Source organism: Lynx rufus, unplaced genomic scaffold (genome assembly GCF_022079265.1).
Source record: "Lynx rufus isolate CCGP_SWC_20201006 ecotype Redwood Valley unplaced genomic scaffold, mLynRuf1.p SCAF_28, whole genome shotgun sequence".
In the NCBI taxonomy this organism is placed as follows: domain Eukaryota; kingdom Metazoa; phylum Chordata; class Mammalia; order Carnivora; family Felidae; genus Lynx; species Lynx rufus.
Genome location: NW_025814843.1, coordinates 1550080 through 1571796, shown reverse-complemented (window position 1 = coordinate 1571796; position 21717 = coordinate 1550080). Strand labels below are relative to the sequence as shown.

Below are 21717 nucleotides of genomic sequence, written 5' to 3'. Positions count from 1 at the left end.
CGGAGCGACGGCGCGCCGCTGGTGTCAAGCGGAAGATGGCGGCGTCCAGGGGAGGCTGAGGGCTCTGGGGAGGTGGTGAGCGGTTTCCGTACAGCCCGAGCGTGCGGCTTGGGGATCCCTTCACTCTGCTTCCTGCTCTCAGGTTTCGCGCGGGTAGTCCTCCCAGGCTCTCGGGCGCGATGTGGAGGAGCTGCCTGCGGCTGCGGGACGCGGGGCGCCGCCTCCTGAACCAGCCTCGGGGTGCCCTCACCGCCTCCGTGGGGCCGGGGCCAAACCCCCTGTCCCCTGCCCGGGCCTATGCCCCCCCAACAGGTGAGGGAGGTCAGAGCAGATTCACTTTTGGCCAGGGATCGAGCCGGGCTAAGGTGGGCTGAGGGGTTCGGCTGTGCAGGGCAGGGTAACCGAAGAAGGGTGCAGGCTCATGAAGTTACGCAGTGCTTTCGGGTCCTGCTACAGATGGGGGTGGGGGGAGGGCGAATAGAAGCGCAAGCAAGGGCAGACCGCTTGAGGGTCATTTGGCACGTGCAGCTTTTCTCAGCGCTTACGGTTTTCCTTTCCAGTAAGGAAAGCAGATGGCATTCTGGTTTTCAGACAGGGAAATTTGGGTTCTGGATCAGGACTACACCAAGGTCACAGAGCAGACTCTGTGAGAAGTTTGTGGAGGGCAAAGATCGGCCTGTTTTCTGTGTCCCGATGGCTGGGCACAGAAGGACCCTGGAACCGGGGCATTCGGTCGGCATTCATCTTCCATCCCGGCCAGGTTCTCTGCGGGTTTCCTGGCCCTCCCTCCCACTGGCCTACCACGGTCCCTGCCATTTCTGCTAAGGAGTTGACCCCGATGCCTCCTTCCTCTACTTCTGACTGATAAGGCCTAGAAGAAGGTAGTGGCTTTGTCACTGCTTCTGGGGACAATTTTTAGGGAAAGAGTGGGAGTGACTGCCTTAAATGAGTGAAGAGTAGTAACACTCTCTTTTCATTCAGTTAGTTTTTCTGTGCTGAGAGCTGGAGGCACGGTGGCCTTCCAGGCAGTCGTGGTCTCCCTCTAATGATGTTCACTGTCAACTGCAGGTTATAATAGTCTGATTAAGCAATAGTGTGTAGTATTTTGTGATAAGGGAAATACAAGGAAGCTGGGAGAACATAAAGAAGCACCTGTTTCCACCTCGGGGGTTTTGAGGCTCTAGAAAGGGTCTTGGATGGAAAGGACGTTTCAGCTGAATCTTGACAGATGAGTAGTTCAGTGGAGAGGAGGAGGAAGAGTGTTGGTGGCTAGAACAAGTTCAGAGATGACAGCAGAGGTTGAGGAACCTTGCTGTAATGCTGCCTGCTTTAGAAAATCTAGAACTCTAAGATAGTTTGGCATTGTGGCCGAAGTACAGGTCTGGGGTTTAATGCTGGCTGAACCTGTGAGGTACCGTGTGATACTGGGCACGAGACTGCTTCCTTTGGGCCTCATTTTCCTCTGTGAGTTGAAGGACTAGGTTGCCTTCGAGGATCCTTCTGTTAAGTTTCATAATTTTATGCAAATGGAGAGAGTTGGATGCAGCAAGGAGCTGAGCTTTTTTACCTGTCAGGGTCCAAGTTGAAAGGCCTGGACGTGGGCCATGAAGAGCCAGTAAAGAGGGAAGGGCATCTGTGATATTGTGAGCTATAAGGAGAAATATACAGTTGGCCAACATATGGGTTAGGGGCACCAGCACAACCCCCACCAGCAAAAATTCACATGTAACTGATTCCCCCAAAACTGAACTACTAATAACCTACTGTTGACCAGAAACCTTAGCTATAACATGAACAGTAGATGAACGCCCATTTGGTATGTTATATGTATTATATTCAGTATCCTTAAAGTAAGCTGGATTAAAGAATGTTATTAGGAAAATTATAATAGAATCATAAGAGAAAATAACATGTACAGTACTGTACTGTAAAAAAAAATCTAGGTATAAGTGGATCTGCGCGGTTCAAACCCATGTTGTTCAAAGATCAACTGTATGTATTTGGTTTTCCTGCAGTTCCTCGCACGCATCTCTTAAAACCCTTGTAATTACTAAGCAGTAAGACCTACGGAAGAAGCTTTTGTTACGCTATTTGGTCTCTTGTCCTAAAATAGCCTCAGAGATACAAAATCCGGAAGGAGTGTTTTATTCTTAAGGCCCTTTCAACCACACCTGAGGTTATGTTAATGAGGTGGCTTTTGGAAAGCACCTGAGGAGGGTGGGGGGGCTGGTTGCCAGGGGAACCGACCACAAGATTAGAGTTTCGGTACTCTCAGTTCCACCCCCGGACCTCTGGGGAGGGGAGAAGGGCGGGAGATTGATTTGATCACTAATGGCCTGTGATTTAATTAATCATGCCCATGTAATGAAGCCTCCATAAAATCCCTGAACTGTGGGGTTCAGAGAGCCTCTGGGTTGGTGAACACGTAGCGATGTTGGAAGAGTAGCATGCCCCGAGAAGGCACGGAAGCCCCGTACCCTTTCCCCCATAGCTTGCCCTGTGCATCTCTTTGTGTGGCTGTTCCCGAGTTGTATCCTTTTATAATAAGCTAGTAATCTAGTAAGTAAAATCTTTTCTTCTGAGTGCTATGAGCTACTCTGGCAAATTGGAGGGGTCCTGGGAACCTCTGATTTATAGCCAGTAGGTCAGCAGCATAGGAGACCGACCATCTGGGCTTGCATTTGCCATCTGCAGGGAGCCGGGGAATGCAGTCTTGTGGGACTGAGCCCTTGTGGGATCCGATGCTATCTCCAGGCAGATACCGTCAGAACTGAATTGAATTGTAGGACACCCACTGGTGTCACAGAGTTGATGGGTGGCAAAACCCCCACACATTTGGAGTACAGGGTGTCTGTGTGAATGTGTAAAGGAAAACGAGAGTTTCCTTTACAATATCCCAGGAAGATAATGACACAAGCAAAGGGACACATTCAGGAGTTCACTTAAATTGGCACAGGCAGAGGGTTAATTTAGACTCGTGGATGCCACCTCCCACTATGGTGGCCCACGACCCACCATCTCTGCTTCCTTTCTACTGCATACTTTACTAGTTTAGGCTCTTGGAAGTATCCGGCTCGTGGTAGTTAGTCAAACATGAAAGAAAACAGGAATGAAAGAATGAAGCCCGGTGGGAGGGAGGTACCTGAAACCAGGCCAATGAGTGCACTGCAAAGACATTACCGGTTTGAGATTCTGTGAGTCTCTGGGATGGCGGAATAGTAAACCCAGGTGGGGGACTTCTCCATGAAGACTTGGTTGGCAAGCAGATTGAACTTGGCTCCTTAGGAATGGCAGTGCCGCTGAAGGGTGTCAGAAGGAGAGGAGGGGTTTGGGAAAGGGTCCCTGGGGTGTTGGAGGAGATTTTGCAGCAAGGAGACCTGTGTGAGGGTGTGGGGTGGTCCAGCTCTATACTGCTTGTCCGCGATCCACCAGCCCTTTATAGAGGGGGAAGGTGTTCCGGAGAGGCTGCTTGTCTGGCTGAGTGCCATGCCCAGCAAAAGTCCAGGCTGGTGTCCTCTGTTTAAATTGTCACCTGGATGGGGCGCCTGGGTGGCTCAGTCGGTTGAGCGTCCGACTTCGGTTCAGGTCGTGATCTCGCGGTCTGTGAGTTCGAGCCCCGCGTCAGGCTGTGTGCTGACAGCTCGGAGCCTGGAGCCTGCTTTGGATTCTGTGTCTCCCTCTCTCTCTCTGCCCCTCCCCTGCTCACGCTCTGTCTCTCTCTCTCTCTGTCAAAAATAAATAAACATTTAAAAAAAAATTTAAATTGTCACCTGGACAAGTCATTTAGCTTCTCAGAATCTCTACCACCTCAGAGGCATTACTTGCCCTGCCTTTAAAGAGCGGCTGTGTTGGGTTGCGGGAGATTCTGTAGACAGAGCCCCCAGCCTGCCACCTGTTTTTGTAAATAAAGTTTTATTGGAACACCGCCATCCTCATTCATTTTCGTATAATCTAAGGCTACTTTCACTGCAGAGCTGACTAATTGCAACAGAGACCATATGGCCTGCCAAGCCTAAAATATTTACTCTGGCTCTTTATGGGAAAAGTTGGCCAACCCCTCCTCAGGATGCTAGAGCAATTGGGAAAAAAACGTGTTTAGTGATTTAGCTCATTTACATTAATTGCTATGGCAGATGTATTTGCCCCGAAGAGTTTTTAAAGTTTATTTATTTGGGGGGGTGGGGGCAGAGAGAGAGAGAGAGAGAGAACCCCAAGCAGGCTCTGTGCTGCCAGTGCAGACCCCAGCGTGGGGCTCAATCCCACGAACCATGAGATCATGCCCTGAGCCGAAATTAAGAGCCAGATGCCCAACTGACTAAGCTACCCAGGCACCCCAACCCTGAGGAAATTTTTTTTAACAGCTTTATGGAGAGACAATTCACTTACAATTCATTCATTTAAAAGGTAGAATGCAGTGGTTTCTAGTATCGTCACAGAGTTGTACAGCCATCACCATGGTTCTCGAACATTTTTATCACCCCCAAAAGAAGCCCTGTGCCCTTTAGCTATCACCTTTTCCTTCCCTCCCTATCCCTATCCCTCTAGCCCTAGATAACCACTATTCTACTTCCTGTCTTTGTAGATTTCTCTAGTTTGGACATTTCATAAATGGAATGCAGTCTTTTTGGGGCAGGCTCTTTTTTCATTTAGACTGTTTTCAAGGTTTATCCAAGTTGTAGCATGTATCAGTACCCTCGTGTTTTTCATAGCTGAGTAATATTCAGTTGTATGGCCATATCACATCTTATTTCTCCATCCATCTCCTGATAAACGTCTGGGTTGTTAACATCGTTCGGCTATTCCAAATGCTGCTCTAAACATTTGTGTACAAGTGGTGTGTGTGTACAACTTTTTATGTGGGTGTATGTTTTCTTTTTTTTTTAATTTTAATTTTTTTTTCAACGTTTATTTATTTTTGGGACAGAGAGAGACAGAGCATGAACGGGGGAGGGGCAGAGAGAGAGGGAGACACAGTATCGGAAGCAGGCTCCAGGCTCTGAGCCGTCAGCCCAGAGCCTGACGCGGGGCTCGAACTCACGGACCGCGAGATCACGACCTGAGCCGAAGTCAGACACTTAACCGACTGAGCCACCCAGGCGCCCCTATCATTACCTGTTTTTAATTATAGCCATCCCAGTGGTTACAAAGTGGTTTCTCCCGCTTTTGTTTTGCATTTTCCTGATGGTGATGAAGTCCAGCATCTTTTTCATGTGCTGATTTTTGTACATTTTCTTTGGTGGAGAGATGTCTATTCAGATCCTTTGACCATTTTTTAGTTGGGTTGTCTTTTTTATTTTCAGGCTGCCAGTTCTGAAATAGATGGTCTGGAGCCGCCCAAGGATTATGGATGGAGTCATGCCCGAAGTCAGAATCTAGCTTTAAGGCTTCAGGCCCACCAGATGGCACTGTTTAAAAAGATAAAGGTGTTGAGACCTTCCAGAGGGCACTTTCTCTGTTCTTGCTGCACTGTGGGAGTTGTAGTTCTGAAGCTTTGAGTCTTTCCAAAGCAAAGGCCTGGCGAAAATTGAGTCTGGTAGAAAGATGGCTCACTGGTCCATGAAGCCTAGGACAGGAGGAGGCATGTAGGAGAAGGGACACAGAAAACAGCCTGTTTGTTTGTTTGTTTGTTTCTTTCTTTCTTTTTTTAAGTTTATTTATTTTGAGAGTGTGTGTGCGTGCGTGCACGTGCGGGAGGAGCAGAGAGAGAGACTCCCAAGCAGGCTCAGTACTGTCAGCATGTAGCCCGACACGGGGCTCGAACCCAGGAACTGTGAGATCATGACCTGAGCTGAAATCAAGAGCCGGGCACGTAACCGACTGAGCCCCAACAGGCCTGTTTCTTTTTATGGATTGAAATGACCTCATAGGAGAAGGACCTGATGGTCATTAATTTCCAAGTCACTCATCACACGAGCAGGTTTTTTTTTTTTTGTTTGTTTTTTTTTTTTGTTTTTTTTTTTACGAGCAGGTTTTTAAAGTCGCTCGCTGCTTCTCTGTGTATATAGCCTATTTTCTTGGGGCTAGCTTTTAAAATTCAATACTTGTTCACATACCTATGTCTTTATATCTACATAGTCCACGTGTAAAAGGCACCGACCGTGTTTTTGCCACTGAAACAGATGTTCTGTAAAGAGAGCGATTCATACTGAGAACAGACCCAAGTTCTGTGTGATCCTACAAGGCTTAGGTGTTAATTTCATCTTTAAAGATGAGGTCCCTGTTGCTGACAGCTAGTCCTGTGTTCACTGAGAATATGGGTGCTTCCGAGGTTCCTGGTCTCACGATTTATTTTACGTGACCCAAGACCTTTGAGGGCTCAGGTGAAGAACCTCCATCTTTTGACATTGTTGGGGGGCATGGGTTCCACCAAATTAGTTTTCCAGATCCTGGCTTTGTTTTCCTATGTGAATCTCTAACTTGGCTCCCTCTGCCTCCGTACTGTGACCTACCCAGCCCCCTCCCCCAGATCTGGCCCTCACCCCCCCTCTCTGGGCATCTCGAACCATCCTCTGCAGGATAGCTACGTTCTTGTCCTTCTGACCATCTTTTTAGTTCTCCAAACTCTCATGAGGCCAAAGACCTTCCTGTAAGCAGTTTCTTCTGCTGGAAATTCCTTCCACACACACCCCCACCCCCCCCCTCCAAAAAAAGAATCCATCAGTGCAGACTGGCCAACTCCTGCCTCTCCATCAGGTCTCAGATGAAATCTGACTGCCTGGAGGTCTTCCTTTAGCCCGCGATGAGATGAGATTAGGCTCTCCTGGTGTGTGTGCGTGTGTTTGTGTGTGTTTCCAGTGTTCCTTGTACTTGGGCCTTCAAAATCACTTTACTGTTTGGCTGGATTCGCGTTCAGCTTCCCAGTAGACAGGAAGTGCCTTGAGAGCAGGGGTGAGCTTTGATTCTGACCCCCAGGTCTTATTCCCCCTCCTGGAACAGGGTCGGTACTCACTGGAAGTTTGTTCTAAGCCTGAAGTTTGCCCCTCCACGTGTCCACTGCGCTCAGGTGAGCACGTGTTTAAAACACGCCGCACGTGGGCCTGCCCTGTCCTGAAGCCCGGCAGACTTTGTGCCCCTTTCGCCCAGGGCTGTCGTCTCTTTCTGCATGGCTTACTGCTGTTTTGAGCAATTTGGGTTAACCCATCCTTGCCCTTCTGGCCTTCCCACTCCCTTCCAGTTTTCTGAATCAGATACAGAGGGGGACCTGGCCAGGACACAGGAACCAAAGCCTGACCAGCAAAGCAGAGAAAAAAAGACTTCCCTCGTGGGAAACCTCACTGTCCTGCCAGCTTTGGAAGGTTCAGCCTGTGCTGTCAGTTTCTGCCCCAAGTCCAGGTCTCTTGGGCCCACTTCCCGGGGCTGTGTCGCGCTGTGTGCTAGAATGCTCTCTGGTGGCGCTTCCTGCCGATGGGGGCAGATCCTTCCCCCACTGGTGATGAGTCAGCTTTCAGATCTCTTCCCACTTCCTGTCTGGCCTGGCTTTAGACACGTTGCCCAGCTCAGGCATTGGAGAACTTACTGGATGTGGTCCGGGTGCCTCCAGACCTACGCAAGGAGGCCTCCAGGTTCGTGTTTCATCTGCTACCCGAACGTGACATGTGAAGTAGGGGCATTTGAAAGCACCAGGATGGTGCAGACTTTCTATCTTGGAGTCAAATGTGTGAGAGAATCACTGTTACCGTTTCAGGGAAAGTTGGTAACTCGTGCCATAATAATGCAGGAGCATCTCGGTGGCCAGACCCTGCCACTTTATTTATTTTTTAAGTGTTTAGACTCCATAAAGACAGGGATTTTTGTCATTTTTATTCATGGTTTTATCCCACATACCTAGAATAGTACCTGGCACCTGGTAGGCATACGGTTTTTGGAAGTGGGAAACCCGTTGGGCTTTAGTAAAAGCGTGACTGTGGACATGCAGTTTGGACTTGAAGCATCAATGATAGAACACAAAATTTGGGAAAAACTGATGGGTCGTGGAAAACCTGAAAATACCACGTTTGGAGGAAGACCAGATACTCTGCCTCCGTTTTACCTCCCCCCCCCACCCCCGCCATGCATAAACGAAGCTCTCCTGATTTTCATAGTCTATTTGAATTAATTCTTTTTAATGTGTATTTATTTTTGAGAGAGAGAGACAGAGTGTGAACCGCGGAGGGGCAGAGGGAGAGGGAGACACAGAATCCAAAGAAGGCTCCAGGCTCAGCTGACAGCACAGAGCCTGACATGGGGCTTGAACTCACGAACTGCGAGATCACGACCTGAGCCAAAGTCAGATGCTTAACTGACAGCCACCCAGGCACCCCTGAATTCATTTTATTTTGTTTGGTTTGCTTTTTTTTTTTTTTTAAGCACTAAAAGAAGTTAAAAAGCATTAAAAACTAATGAGTTCCCTCCTCCGCATGCTGCATTGTTATTTCCAACAAGTAACTTCACTAATGGACTCTGAAGGCTTTTAGCACCCAGTGAATATGGAACAGCAGGAACGAATGAAAGAGTCAAGGTTTTGTGCTAACAAAGGTTAAGACTGGGTTATGGTTTTTAGCTCCCAAAATGTGACCTACTTGTTCCTTATTAGCTGAAGGAATCTGCATAATTCCTATGAGGCCCTCTTGGTTTTTAAGCCCTCCAAGCAGAAGAGGGGGGATTTGTTTACATTTTCATACAAGATTTTATTCAAGTTATTTTCACATATCATAGGACACATATTCCTCTCCCCCCGCCACCCCACTTTTTTAAAGTTTATTTTGAGCTAGACGGCACATGAGAGGGGAAGGGGCAGAGAATCCAGAGCAGGCTCTGTGCTGTCAGCGCAGAACCCAATATGGGGCTTGAACTCACGAAACTGTGAGATCACGGCCTGGGCCAAAATCAAGAGTCAGATGCTTAACCGACCGAGCTACCCAGGCACTCCTGTTTCCCCATTCTTAAAGGAAATGCTTGGAGGGGCACCTGGGTGGCTCAGTCAGTTAAGCATCCGACTTCAGTTCAGGTCATGATCTCGCGGTTCATGGGCTCGAGCCCCGCATCGGGCTCTGTGCTGACAGCTCGGATCCTGTGTCTCCCTCTCTCTCTACCCCTCCCCTGCTCATACTCTGTCTCTCTCTCTCAAAAATGAATAAACATTAAAAAAAAATTAAGTAAAAAAAAAAAAAGGAATTGCCTGGAGTTCTTGTTGAATACACAGGCAAGCTGGTTAATTAGGTTAATTAATTGGATAGAGAGGATGAGAAATGCTCCTGGGATCTCCCCTTACCACACACGTGCACACCTACGTCCACACTGGCTTTCCTCTCTTGCCTACTTAGAGGCATCAGACCCTTGCCCAAAATGGATCTCGGGCTTTATCACATTCAGATACGATCTTTGGATGGGAGCACCTTGTTCTGGCATGGGGGCAGTGCTGGTGGGGGTGGTGTTGGGGGAGGAGCATGCTTAGACGTTAAAGCACAAAGTGCTGGAAAAATCTGTCACGTCAGACAGTCTGCAGCTTTGCAATGCTTCGTGATCAGACTATTCCTGGGCTCGGGGGCTGGCGGGGGCATGACCAGTATGTCCTGTTCCTCCCTCATCCCTGGAGAGTGCATGCCCTCCTCCTTCCAACTTTAATCAGAAGCTGTTGATTATGCCGCGTAGAGTAGGGCAGACCTTGAATAGTGATATGAAAATCAAGCCAATCAATCAGCATTAGCAGTAATGACACTAGCCGGTCTTGTCACTTCCTGAGCCGTCTCGACGTTATTTTAAACTGCCTTTTTGAAAAATCTTTTTTTATAGAAAGGAAGAGGTTTTATCAGAATGTCAGCATCACACAGGGTGAAGGTGAGTGTCTGAAGTTTTGACTGCCTCTCTTTCTTTCTTTTTTTTTTTTTTTTCTGTGAATGGGTAGAAACATTTTTCATCTCTAGCTGGTTTCAGCAGTGAGATTACCCTTCGCGCTTTTGTTGGATAGGTTTCTGTAAGCCCTCCGTGAAGGGACTCAGAGTTGTCTTTGTCTGCACCAATTCAAGTAGCTAAATATAGGAATGGTCACTCGATTCCACTTAACAATCCCTGAGAGGTTTTCATTTGATCTTTCAAGGTGGCTTTGAGATAAACCTGGACCACAGGAAGCTGAAAACTCCCCAAGCCAAGCTCTTTACCGTCCCCAGCGAGGCCCTGGCCATCGCAGTGGCCACTGAATGGGACTCCCAGCAGGACACCATCAAGTTCTACACCATGCACCTGGTAACAAGTTCATGAACGTATACCCCGACTGCTGGCTTCCTAGGGTACCTGGCAAAAATTGAGAGTCTTTTCCAAATTCAGATGAGGCCCTCAGGGGTGGACTCCAGCCACACTCGCCTCCTTGAGCGTGCTGACCCTTCCCCTGCTGGTCTGGCCCGCTGCAGTCCCCCTGCTCAGAACAAGGATGTCATAAGGATTCAATTACATAGAGCGGAGCCTCGTAGTGGAGAGCACGAGACCTGGGCAGCTTCATTACTCCCAGGGCTGCTGTGAGAAGCCCACGGGCCCACGGGCTGTCACACACAGCGTGTGGCACGGAGCTCTCGGTAGATGTGCTACAGCTGGAGTTGTGGAGACACGTGGGGCCGGGGGCTTCGCTTTGGCTCCAGCACTTCCTGGGCGGTGCTGTCTGGTTCTCCGTGTTGCTGTGGTTGGAGGCAGTGTCCCCTGGGACGCAGTGCTTTTTGCCTGGGCCCAGTGGTGGTGACGGGGCTTTTTGCCTCCTGATTCAGACCACATTGTGCAACACGTCTCTAGACAACCCTACCCAGCGAAACAAGGACCAGCTGATCCAGGCGGCTGTGAAGTTTCTGGACACCGACACCATCTGGTAATTGACATTTAGATGGGCATTCCCCTTGGACTGAGTGGGTCCCTTGGGCTGTTTGCCTCATTTGCCCAGACAGTTATCAGCGGAAGACGCAGACCCTTTTCCTTTATCTCAGAGGGCAGGGAGGCGGTCTGCTTGACATCACCACTTAGCCGCCCGCCCTGCGCGTCCCTGGGAGGGAGGGCTCCTCGGGGTACACCAGTGTCAGAGCCCCGGGCGTTCCTTTCTGCAGCCCGGCAGCTGTCCTTTTGTCCGGGCCGGGGTAGGGTAGCATATGTAGCTCTCACGGGCTCCAGGACCAAGGGGGTCACTGGCCAGCTCCCGGTGGGGCGTTCGATGCTGGACCTGTGGCCACCGGCACACTCTCACGTAGGCATCGTTGTTCTCACTCGTCAGCTTGGACCCGGAGACGGTCACTCGTTCTCAGGAGCTGGTTGCTTCCACTTCTGAATCCTCCCTCCCGTGCCAGTGTTCTTCAGCTAACTGGGCGGTAGTGTTGAAGGCAAGCTGGGGAAGGACAGAAGTGCTTGAGCGGCACGTGTCGGCCAGCCCAAATGCTCTAGAATCCTGAGCTGTCCCACGGCCTGATCATCGCAGCGGCCCATTTTCCTGCACACTCACGGTGTCTCTTCTCCCTTCTGCTCACGCCGCACGGTGGCCTTCCGGGGTGTCCCCTCGTCTTCCCGCCCCGTGAGGCCTTGCCGCGCAGCTCCCCTCAGCCGACTCCCATTTTCTGGGTCTCTTTGTCACAATAAGTGGCACCACGTGGCGTCAGGCATCCGAGCCAGCAGCTGCATGTGTAGCCAGGAGCATGTGGGCTCACGAGGTGCCCACGGGCAATTTGTGGCCAGGGGCACGGTCTCTCGGAAGGGTTAGGGTTGGTAGGGACGCAGTGACTGAGCTTCTGGCACAGCACCCCAGTGGATCTGGGGGTGCAGTGTTAGTGTTCAGAATGGCATTGACCGCGTTGCAAGCCTTGACCTGTCAGATGACTGGGGACATTTAGGACAGTGGTTCTCAAACCCAAGGTTACATTAGAATCCCCTAGAGGGCTTGTTAAAACACAGATTGCTGGTCTCCACCCCTCAAGCTTCTGCTTTCCATAGATGGGGGGTGGGGCCAGAGAACTGGCATTTCTATCGGGTTCTGAGGTGACGCTCTGCTGCTGGCCCCAAGGCTACACTTTGAGAACTACTGCTTTCAGGAAGGACTGGCAGGGCTGGGTGGGGGGAGTTGAGTGGAGAGGTTTTTTGCGGTGGCCTTTTGTGTTTTTCCATCGTCTGTCACTGAGTGAAAGAATTGTACTTTTTTAGTAACGAAGGTGATTTTTGCAATGAATTAGCTACAGGGTGGATGAGCCAGCGACACTAGTGGAACTTCAAAGGAACGAGTGGGACCCGATCATCGAATGGGCCGAAGAAAGGTAAGAGGCGCGGCCCCACAGTGTTGGGCAGGCTGGTGCGGTCAGGGGGCACGCTGGACCACCAAAGCCCTTGGCTAATTGACCTGCGGAATTCAGCACCTCTCGCATGTTTAGGGACGGGACTGGGCACCTTGGGAAAAAATCCTCCTCAAGTCAGTATCAGTCACCACGCACCAAGCACCTGCCGTCCGTTCGCGCTGTGCTGAACGTAGGGATGGAGCCCCAGCTCTGCCACGGTTGGCTGCGTGACCCCGCGGCTAGTGCCGTGAGCTCTCTGAGCTTCCTTGTCTGTGAGTGGTCCTCATAATCCCCACCTCTTAGTGTATTGTGAGGAGCAAACAAAGTGATGCCCAGTATCCCGCTTGGTACACGGTAAATACTCAGATCTGGGCAGTTACCATCTTTATCATGGCCACGAGTGCTGTACCATTAAACTAAATCCAAAAACGGCGTGTGTGATACGTATGCACGTGAGGACGAGTCTGGTAACGTTTATCCTGTGAATGTAAGGCTTCTAGGAATTGACGATACCCAGCATGTTTCCTTAGCAGAAAGGTCCTTTTGTGCAAAGTTGAACAAACTGTTGATGGGGTGGCAACATGAATTCAATTTCATTTCATTCCGGGGGAGTTTGGAAGGGCTCCTACCATGGTACTGCTCTGACCGTAGTATTTTGTAAGCGTGCACAGTGTTGTTTTTGGCAAACCATTTTTCACCCAAGTGATATCGGTCAGTCTCGTTTGTACGCGTTTCCTGAATGCCCACAGTGTGCCGGGTATCCTTGGGTTTTATAGTAAAAGGCACAGCCACTGCACTAAAGGATCCCATAAAATGTAACCACTACAGCATTGTGTAAGGGCTCTGAAGGCACGGTGTCACTGCAGAGTTTAATGAAATATAACGATAGCGTAGGTGCCTGGAGATCTTTGCTCTGGTACAAAATTATCTGCTTTGTGTGCCACTTGAGATTCTCATCCTTAATGGTTTACAAAACAACCTGGCCATTCACGGTGTTACTATTAGAAATTTCAGCAAGAATATTTCTAAACCAACAGGAAAAATGAGTTACATATGAAAGAAAATGACAAAAATTGCCTTTACTCCATTATGTTTCTCCTGTGCCTTGTATAGTTAGGACCGTTCTTGAAAATGTGTCATTGTTGAAGCCCGCTTCAACGCAATAGGACACAGCGAAGTGTTTTCCTTGCAGGTACGATGTGGAGATCGGCTCCTCCACCAGCATAATGGGGCCCAGCATCCCAGCCAGGACTCGGGAAGTGCTCACCAGCCACCTGGCCTCTTACAACATGTGGGCCCTACAAGGTATTTGAGGCGCTTCCTACGGGCCTGGGAGGGCGGCCTGATGGGCATAGGCATCCGAAGCCCAGAGTGTCACAGGGGCACTCTAGGGGGCGGCCCCGATGCTAACCCTTCTACTCAGTCCAAGGGGGACAGCAGGCTCCCCACCCTCCCAGGAGAAGGTTGGCTTTCTCCTCTTCAGGCATCTCAACTTCAGATCTCATTGGCCTGGCTCCAGTCACGTGGCCATCCGCAAACCAGTCACTGGGCAGAGGGTGGAGCTCTCTTGACAGCATAGGTTCAGGTCCCGTGCCCACCCTGGGCAGGAGCGGAAGTGGGATCACACCCCCGAGGGAAACCAGAGGGCTGTCTGAGAAGAGTGGGGAAAGAATACAGAGCCGACCGCAAAGCGTATGTCCCCTGTGACCTTTCTCCCCCAGGTCGCGCTTTTGTACCTCTCTAGGGCTGCAGGGACTCACAAAGTGTAGGTCCAGTGACTGCCCTGTTTTGGGGTGGGGTGGGCCCTGGATCCTGACCTGGCTTGTATCCCCGCAGGGATTGAGTTTGTGGTGACCCAGCTCAAGTCCATGGTGTTGACCTTGGGCCTGATTGACCGGCGCCTGACAGTGGAGCAGGCCGTGCTGCTGTCACGCCTGGAGGAGGAGTACCAGGTGAGGCAGCCAGCGGCCCGAGGTGGGGTACCTCAGGGCCTCACCTCTCCTCTCCTCTCCCTGACTCAGATTAACTGGAGGTGGGAGCTAGCCCATCTAAAATGTTCTTATGTAGATTTGGCCTTCTGTTACTTTCATGTACATCCAGAAATCAAAACTAAGGGCCGATGAAAGTATTGTCAAGAAATAACAACACAAAATAAGGGCAGGGAGGGCTCCCACTGTGTTCTAACACTATGCTTAGCTCTCTCCTCACGCCTCACCTCTTCTGAACAACCTGGCCAGGTGGGGGCTGCTGTTATCCCTTTTTTACACAGGAGGAAACTGAGGCATGGGTCCCACCCCCGGAAAATGCTGGAGCCAGGGTTTGGAGCCAGGTCTGGGTGACTCCAGGCCTTCCCCACTATCTACAGATAGAGGTTCACAGGCAGATCAAGGTCGTCTGCCTGGGCCCCGAAGAACGGGCCCCGCTAACAGGACTAGGAGCCACGTTCGTGCTCACACAGAGGCTAAGCTGAGCCTTGGCGCCCTGACTCACACGGTGGGTCATCTGGCTGGCAGAGCAAACACGGGTGGCTGCTGTTTGTACATAAGTTTTCATTTAGTTGGTTTGAAATTAATATGGTTTTGCTACACTGTCATTTGCATTTTTTAACTCTGAGAATTATGGCGTTCTCTGCAGTCTTTTTACTGCTTTCTTTCCAACCTCAGAAGGTTAATTGCTATTACAAATCGGCTCCTAGCATGATGAAAACCCTTTTGTAATGACATTATTTCCCAAGTCCGTCTAGTCATCTGCTCAGAAAAATGCCAGGGGTAAAAACTGTTTCTCTGTCGCAAAAGAGGCCAGCTAGGAACAATTAAACAGGCAGGGAGTGATGTGTGGGGGTGTGAGGGCTTTGAGAGGTGGGGGGGGGGGCAGGAAACCTGCCCTCTATTCTGGGCTCTGCATTTGATGGTGGCACCCGAGCCAGGCCATCAGTCTCTGAACTAGGTTCGATCTGCCACAAAACAGGGAGTTACCTGGGTTACGTGTGGAGGCCTCTCCAAAGCTGTAAAGTGCTCTTCAGACGACAGATCACAGTTGTCCACATTGACCGGGCTGCCCAAAGATCCCAGTAGCTCGTGTGGCGTGGCAGATCCCGAGTTCCTGGATGGGCTGGGGCAGCTGGGCCTCTGGCCAGGGAGGAGCCAGCAGGGCCTGGCTGGAGTCCCGCTGACATCTGGATGGCCACACTGCGTGTCTGGGCTTCTCCCCTGCAGTTGTTAGAGCCCTGGAGACAATCCACAAGTCGGCTCCAGCGTGCAGAGCACAGGTTTCTGCAGCACCCCCGGGGAGTCGGAACTGAAGTGACCATGTGGCCTTGGTTGATTTATTTATCCCACCCACACTGGGGGGGGGGGGAGTGGGGAGGGGAGGCAGGGGGGCACTTGCAGCCCAGCCCAGCGAGGCAGCTTGCAGAGGATGACATTTTCCAGGCTGCCTCCCACCAGCCTCCTTGTGGGAGGAGGATGGCATTCGGGTTGGGCCCCCTTGGGGGGAGATGCACGTGGCATTTGTGGCAGTGGGTGCCTCTGGGCCCTGGACCTGGACGGCACCCCTCCCAAACTGTCCGCACCCCGTCAGCATGGCTGCCTGCTCTGCCCACCTGCGTGTTCTCACCTGCCGCCTCCCCCGTGGGGGTCTTGTGTTTTGGCAAGATGGGGGCCCAGTCCGGTCCCCCCACCCCAGCTATTGGGGTGGAATGTGGCTCTGGCCGGTCGGCACGCGGACACTTGGCCAGTCACCCAGCGGCATGTCACGTCCTCCCCTCAGATCCAGAAGTGGGGCAACATCGAGTGGGCCCACGACTACGAGCTGCGGGAGCTGCGGGCGCGCACGGCCGCCGGCACCCTCTTCGTCCACCTCTGTTCCGAGAGCGCCACGGTGAAACACAAGCTCCTGCAGCAGTGAGGCGGGGCGGGCAGCCCCAGCGGGACAGAGGCTGCACGCACGGCCACAGACGCCCCAGCTCGGCGCTACCCCGAGATGCCCCCAGGACCCAGGGCGGCTGTCAAGGTCAGCTCGAGTCCAAGCTGGGTCCCCCCGCCCCGGCCGGCAGCCAGCGAGCCGGCCAAGCAAACCAGTGACTTCCTCCCAACCTGATTTTATTAAATATTTCTCTGCCCTGGAAATGTGGAGCCCTGTTTTCATTTGCACCTCCACTTTTCTCCGTCCCTCTTGTCGTGTCTGGGTTTCACCAAGGTCAAACAGCTTCCCTCCCACGGCACGTTCTGCTATTTGCCGCCCGTGGCTGGGAGCCTCACGCAATTGGGGAAATCACGTCAACACACAACTCTGTGCAGCCCTCGGCCTGAAGACTCCCCCCCACCCCCACCCCCGGTTTTTAATCAAACCATCTTTTGAAACTGAGTCCTTTTTGTTCTAAGCTGGTTATTTCTGTTCCTGGTATTTTAGAAGAAATAATTTACTCTCGAAAATAGAAAATTGGCGTTGTTTGTGGGTTAAAAGCCCAGGCAGGCAGGGCAAGGCCACCTGACTTGTGTCCTGCTTCCAGGAGCCCTCCGTGTCCTCCCGACGTGGCCACTTGCTCTGCCCTGGGTGGCAGGTGCGGTCTCCTGGTGCCAGGACCCAGTGCAAGGGAAGCAGGAAGAATCCGAGAGTTTGGGCAGCAAAAGAGTCTGAGCCGCCTGTCCTGGTACCCGAGTAATTAAATGGCATCACCCCCCCCTCGTGGAGGGGGTGCTTCTCCACACTTTCCACGTGCCCTCCCTGACCCCCTTGACCGTGCTCAGAGGAGGCACTGTTGTCGTACCCCCACCTCATAGACGAAGCTCAGGCTGCAGAGGTGATGGGGGAGGTCCAGCCCGTGCCCTTAACCTCCAGAGGGTACTCTGGTCCCCGCAGCCAACCTTAGAGCCACAGGGAGCCACGGCTTCTGCCTTGGGGGGCTGGCCCAGGCCCCAGGGCTATGCTGGGGTCTGCGGCCTCTGGCGTCACTCCTCAGCACGAGGAGAGAAGGGCTCAGACCATGTCCGCCTCCTCCGCCTACTGCCGGCAGCCTGCCCTGGGCGCGTCAGAAACGGTGGGCACACAGCTGTCACCGGGCCCTGGCCAAGAGTCTCCTGGCTCACTGGCAGCCCCCTCAAGAGGTCGCTCTCAGTAGGCTGGCCAGTTGTTTGTCTTGGACTGTTTCTCCTGCTCAGGAACGAACGGGAATTCTGATTATTTTTTTAAAGACCGGAGAAAAGATGACATAATTCTTTATTTTTCTCTACCCTTCCCAGGGGTGGGGGAAGAATGGGGTTAGGAGGGTTCTGGGTTGAGAAATTCCCAGAAACGCTTCTGAGGCTGTCGGTCGCGTGAGTGTGCTCTTGGGCTGAGGGCTGTATCGGGAAGGACCGTCTGGGCTGGCTCGGCCCTAATCTATGATCTCGCTGCATTCCAGGTTGTCCAGCTCGTTCTGTACGTGGTCGACGTACTGATGGATCTCCTTCACGCGCCTGCGGTTCCTCATGATCTCATCCTTGTGGATCTGAGGGGTGAAACCAAAGCCCGAGGTCCTTAAGTCAGAGAACTCGCTTACGTTCTCTGAGTCCGATTTGGGGGAAAGGAAATCGTTCTTTGAAATGTGCATAGTTCCATCCGCATTTACTTTAAAGCCTCCTCGATCCACTTATCCGTGTCTTTGAGGCAGGAGTTAGAGGACGGGTTAGCACGGGGGTTTTTAAAGTCTGTGGGGGCAAACGCTGTCTTCAGTGTGGAATTCTGCCATCCTTAATCCTACTTTATTTCTTATTGCAAAGAGTCTGTGCTACCGGGGAAAGAGTTCCCCTTTCTCTCTGGCCGGTAGCTAGAGACCTGGGCACAGTGCGTACGTGACGCGCGTTCACTCACCGCGTCCACTAAGTGTGAGCACCAAGAGTTGGTCCGCGTCACCAGCTCATCTTCTCGATTGTCGATCTTCAGGAGGTGGAGGTCATGCGACGTCCCAACAGCATTAACAATCGTGTCTTTGTCGACAAAAAGCTGGTGAGCGAGAAAGGTCAAGGGAGCGTGTGTCTCGTTACCACCCACCCCCCCCACCCCCGCCCCGGCACAAAGAGGGCCAGAGAGAAAACCAGCTGAGTGTCCCCTGGCTAGTGGAGGCAGCTGCTCAGCGCTGCTGAAGGTGGAGAACCCACCTTCGTGTCACAGCCCACCTTCCAGGGACAACGCCTCCTAGACCCGAGCAGCGGCGAATGTTATGGGGAAAGGGCCCACCATGGCGTCGACTTTGCAATGCTAGTTGGGAGTGTGTTTTCTTCAGGACGTCTGCTCTCACAGTGGTTCTCTCTTGCCCCCAAGTCTGACTCGCCTGAAACCGGCTGGTCAGGTGGGAAGCGTGAGTCTGGCTGAGGGGTCTCCAGGCTGCTCTGAGGACAGAGGGCCCTGTAAATCGATGCCTCTGCGCCCCATGTTGTCTCTCCATTGCCCCTCATGTTAGCCAGTTTGAACCTTGGAGTACACTTGGGGTCTCCTGCCTTCTTGTTCCCGACCTTGTTTTCTGCCTTCTAAAAAGTTGTCGAAAAACGGGGCGCCTGGGTGGCTCAGTCGATTAAGCGTCCAACTTCGGCTCAGGTCATGGTCTTGCGGTTCATGGTTCCGAGCCCCGTATCGGGCTCTGTGCTGACAACTTGGAGCCCCGAGCCTGCTTCGAATTCCGTGTCTCCCTCTCTCTCTCTGCCCCGACCCCACTTGTGCTGTCTCTCATAAAAAGTGTTTAAAAAAAATGTTTTAAAAGTTGTTGAAAATGACCACCCCTTACCAGGCCTGGCCAGTTTTAGGTGTCCACACTATAGCTCTTGTTGAAAATCAGGTGGAATCATTTCCTAGAGTAGGGCAAGGCTTCCAAAGCCTTAGCCAACAGTTGCCTCCACTTTGAAGGAAGGTACTTTGTGTAAGGCAGGGGACCTGAATGTTCTACGTTGTAGAGCAGATAAATACTTGTTTGTTTGTTTTCTGTAATCTAGTAGTGGTTAACTTAATAGTCTCCAAAAATATGTTCTATGGAATCTTGAGATAAAAAACTTTTTCTTTGGCCGAATACATTTGGGAAAGCCTTGCACACCCTAGGCCCCTCCTGAATTTCACAGGGCGCACAACATTTTTCCAGAGAAGGCTCTGGAAAGTATAAACCCTTTTAACTTTGTCTCTCTTGGTTTGCCAGTTTATTTGGCCACAGGCTTCTTTTCAGAGTAATGCCTGTGAACACCTTGTGGGTTGGTGGTTTTCCATAGAATCCCATGTAGAAAAGCCCGGCTAGGGGCACCTGGGTGGCTCAGTCGGTTAAGCGTCCGACTTCGGCTCAGGTCATGATCTCACGCTCTGTGAGTTCGAGCCCCGCGTCAGGCTCTGTGCTGACAGCTCAGAGCCTGGAGCCCGTTTCAGATTCTGTGTCTCCCTCTCTCTCTGTCCCTCCTCTGTTCATGCTCTGTCTCTCTCTGTCTCAAAAATAAATAAACGTTAAAAAAAAATTTAAAAAAAAAGAAAAGAAAAGCCCGGCTAGCTGAGGCAGGGAATGGGCACCTGGGGGACCGGCTAGCACGGCTACATGGGACAAATGACAAGAAGTTATCAAGATCTTCCTCTGTGCCTAGAGGCTCCCAGGCCAGACTCTGGGAAGGGCTCAAAGATGTGTACGCCCTTCCAGCCTGTCAGCTTGAGGCAGCCTGTCCTGGAGCATGTCCTGATGACCTAGAAGTAGCTACAGCCACACTCACTCATCACAAGATGTTCCTGGTGGTTTTGAAAAATGGGTCAGGGGCCCCTGGGTGGCTCAGCCTGTTAAGCTTCCAACTTTGGCCCGGGTCGTGATCTCACGGCTCATGAGTTTGAACCCCTCATTGGGCTCTCCGATGTCTGCACAGATCCCGCTTTGGATCCTCTGTCTGCCCCCCCGCCCCCACCTCCGCCTCTCCCCCTGCTTGCGCTCTCTCAAAAATAAACAAACCTTATACAAAAATGGGCCGTAGCAGGTCTCTAAGCCAAGGGGAGACGTCGTCCCCCCCACCCTCTGAGTTTGGATATGTAGAATATGCTTTGGGAACTGTGGAAGTAAAAGTCTGCTTAGAAACTGATGAAGTTAGAACTGGTCATGAAGAACTGTGGCATTTGTAGAATACAAATCAAAGGAATCTGGTTTAAAGAAAGGATTTTGAAATGCAAGTTGCAGGACGCCTGAGTGGCTCAGTCAGTTGAGCATCCGACTTGATTTCAGCTCAGGTCATGGCCTTGCAGTTCGTGCGTTTGAGCCCGTGTCGGGCTGTGTGCTGACAGCGTGGAGACTGCTTGGGATTCTCTCTCTCTCTCTCTCTCTGCTCCTCCCCTGCTTGTGCTCTTCTGTGTGCACACGTGCGCGCGTGCTCTCTCTCTCTCTCAAAATAAATAAGCAAACATTTTCAAAAATTAAAATGTAAGTTGTTTCTGGACCTCGGGTGTCCTGGAGTAACTGGGGTGATGGCTGTGTCAGTTTGCCCTCTCAGAATACTTCTTAGGGGTAGAGTATTCCAGATTCCCCTCGAGGCCCCTCGTAGCTAGACGCCACACGGCTGTTCAGAGCCCCGGAGCGAGTCTGACCTCCTTCGGCCCCCTAAACGTGGCAGTGGCTCATCGCAGCACGAGGCTGAGTGCCCTCAGCCCTGGTGGAGGGGAGCAGCGGCGTGTGCTTGCTGCCACGCTGACCGTGCCACGGGCAGCCGTGGCTCCAGCGCCCCTCCCGCCCCCTCCCTCCAGGCTTGCTCCTGGAGCACGCACGCGCCTTCTGCCTTTCCTTCCAAAGCAGTGAAGGACTTCAAAAGACAGATTTGGCCCGAACTTCGGCAAGAGCTGATCACAATCACTCAACTGGATGAGAGGAGTTTTAAAGAGATAAACAACGTCATCGGTGGGACTTTGAGCCGTGATATGCTCACTGATAATTAGATAAGAGAAGCCAGATCCTTTCTTGGGTACGTCCCTGTCTTGCTACAGGCTCTGAATCACACTGCCTGTGTTCAGATCAACTCTACCGCTTCTACGCTGCGTGTCCTCGGGCAGGTTACTCTCCTCTCGATGCCTCAGTTTTTTCATCTGTAAAAGGGAACCGTAATGGTACCCATTTTACCGTGTTGATGCGGAGATTGAAAGAGCAAATACGTTGCGTGGGGCTTCTCAGACAGCTGGCCCCCGGGAGGCCCTCGGTAAATGTCAGCTGTTTGTTGTTATTGTTACTTTTTACAGTCAGGGCATCCCTTTTTCCCCCCCTGCCGACAGTCCAGCCTGCTTGTTTCGGGGCCACTGAGTTTCGGGGCCCTTCTTTTTCTGTGCGTCTCAGTTATTAGGGAGGGATTTTTCGTTCCTGCACCCACGAGGTGTCACGGCCCTGGGAGCCATGCCGTGAGGGAACGGCATGACCCCTCCCTCGGTGGTCCATCTGGGGGATAGCAGAGTGGGCTCTTGGGGGCAGCGTTAT

General features: G+C 51.8%; 2 protein-coding genes across 3 annotated transcripts in view; one reads left to right on the top strand and one right to left on the bottom strand.

The window, feature by feature from the left end:
* Positions 1-59: 59 nt before the first annotated feature.
* ATPAF2 (ATP synthase mitochondrial F1 complex assembly factor 2) lies at positions 60-16399 on the top strand. Of its 2 annotated transcripts, none has more exons than XM_047089863.1 (8): positions 60-312; positions 9772-9816; positions 10076-10221; positions 10734-10831; positions 12174-12254; positions 13465-13577; positions 14109-14224; positions 16041-16399. In XM_047089863.1, the coding sequence occupies exons 1-8, from the start codon at positions 180-182 to the stop codon at positions 16176-16178; spliced, it is 870 nt and encodes a 289-aa protein (XP_046945819.1). In that variant the 5' UTR covers positions 60-179; the 3' UTR covers positions 16179-16399. The 2 variants fall into 2 exon arrangements, with proteins under 2 accessions (XP_046945819.1, XP_046945818.1); XM_047089862.1 differs by lacking the exon at positions 60-312 and adding an exon at positions 7201-7562.
* Positions 16400-17563: 1164 nt separating this feature from the next.
* DRC3 (dynein regulatory complex subunit 3) overlaps positions 17564-21717 on the bottom strand; it is a 30462-nt gene continuing 26308 nt past the window's right edge. Inside the window, exons 11-12 of the mRNA XM_047089918.1 lie at positions 18123-18254; positions 17564-17760 (exon numbers count right to left, since the gene is read on the bottom strand). Coding sequence (XP_046945874.1) covers positions 17647-17760; positions 18123-18254 — 246 coding nt within the window. The 3' untranslated portion in view covers positions 17564-17646. The remainder of the gene's footprint in view (positions 17761-18122; positions 18255-21717) is intronic.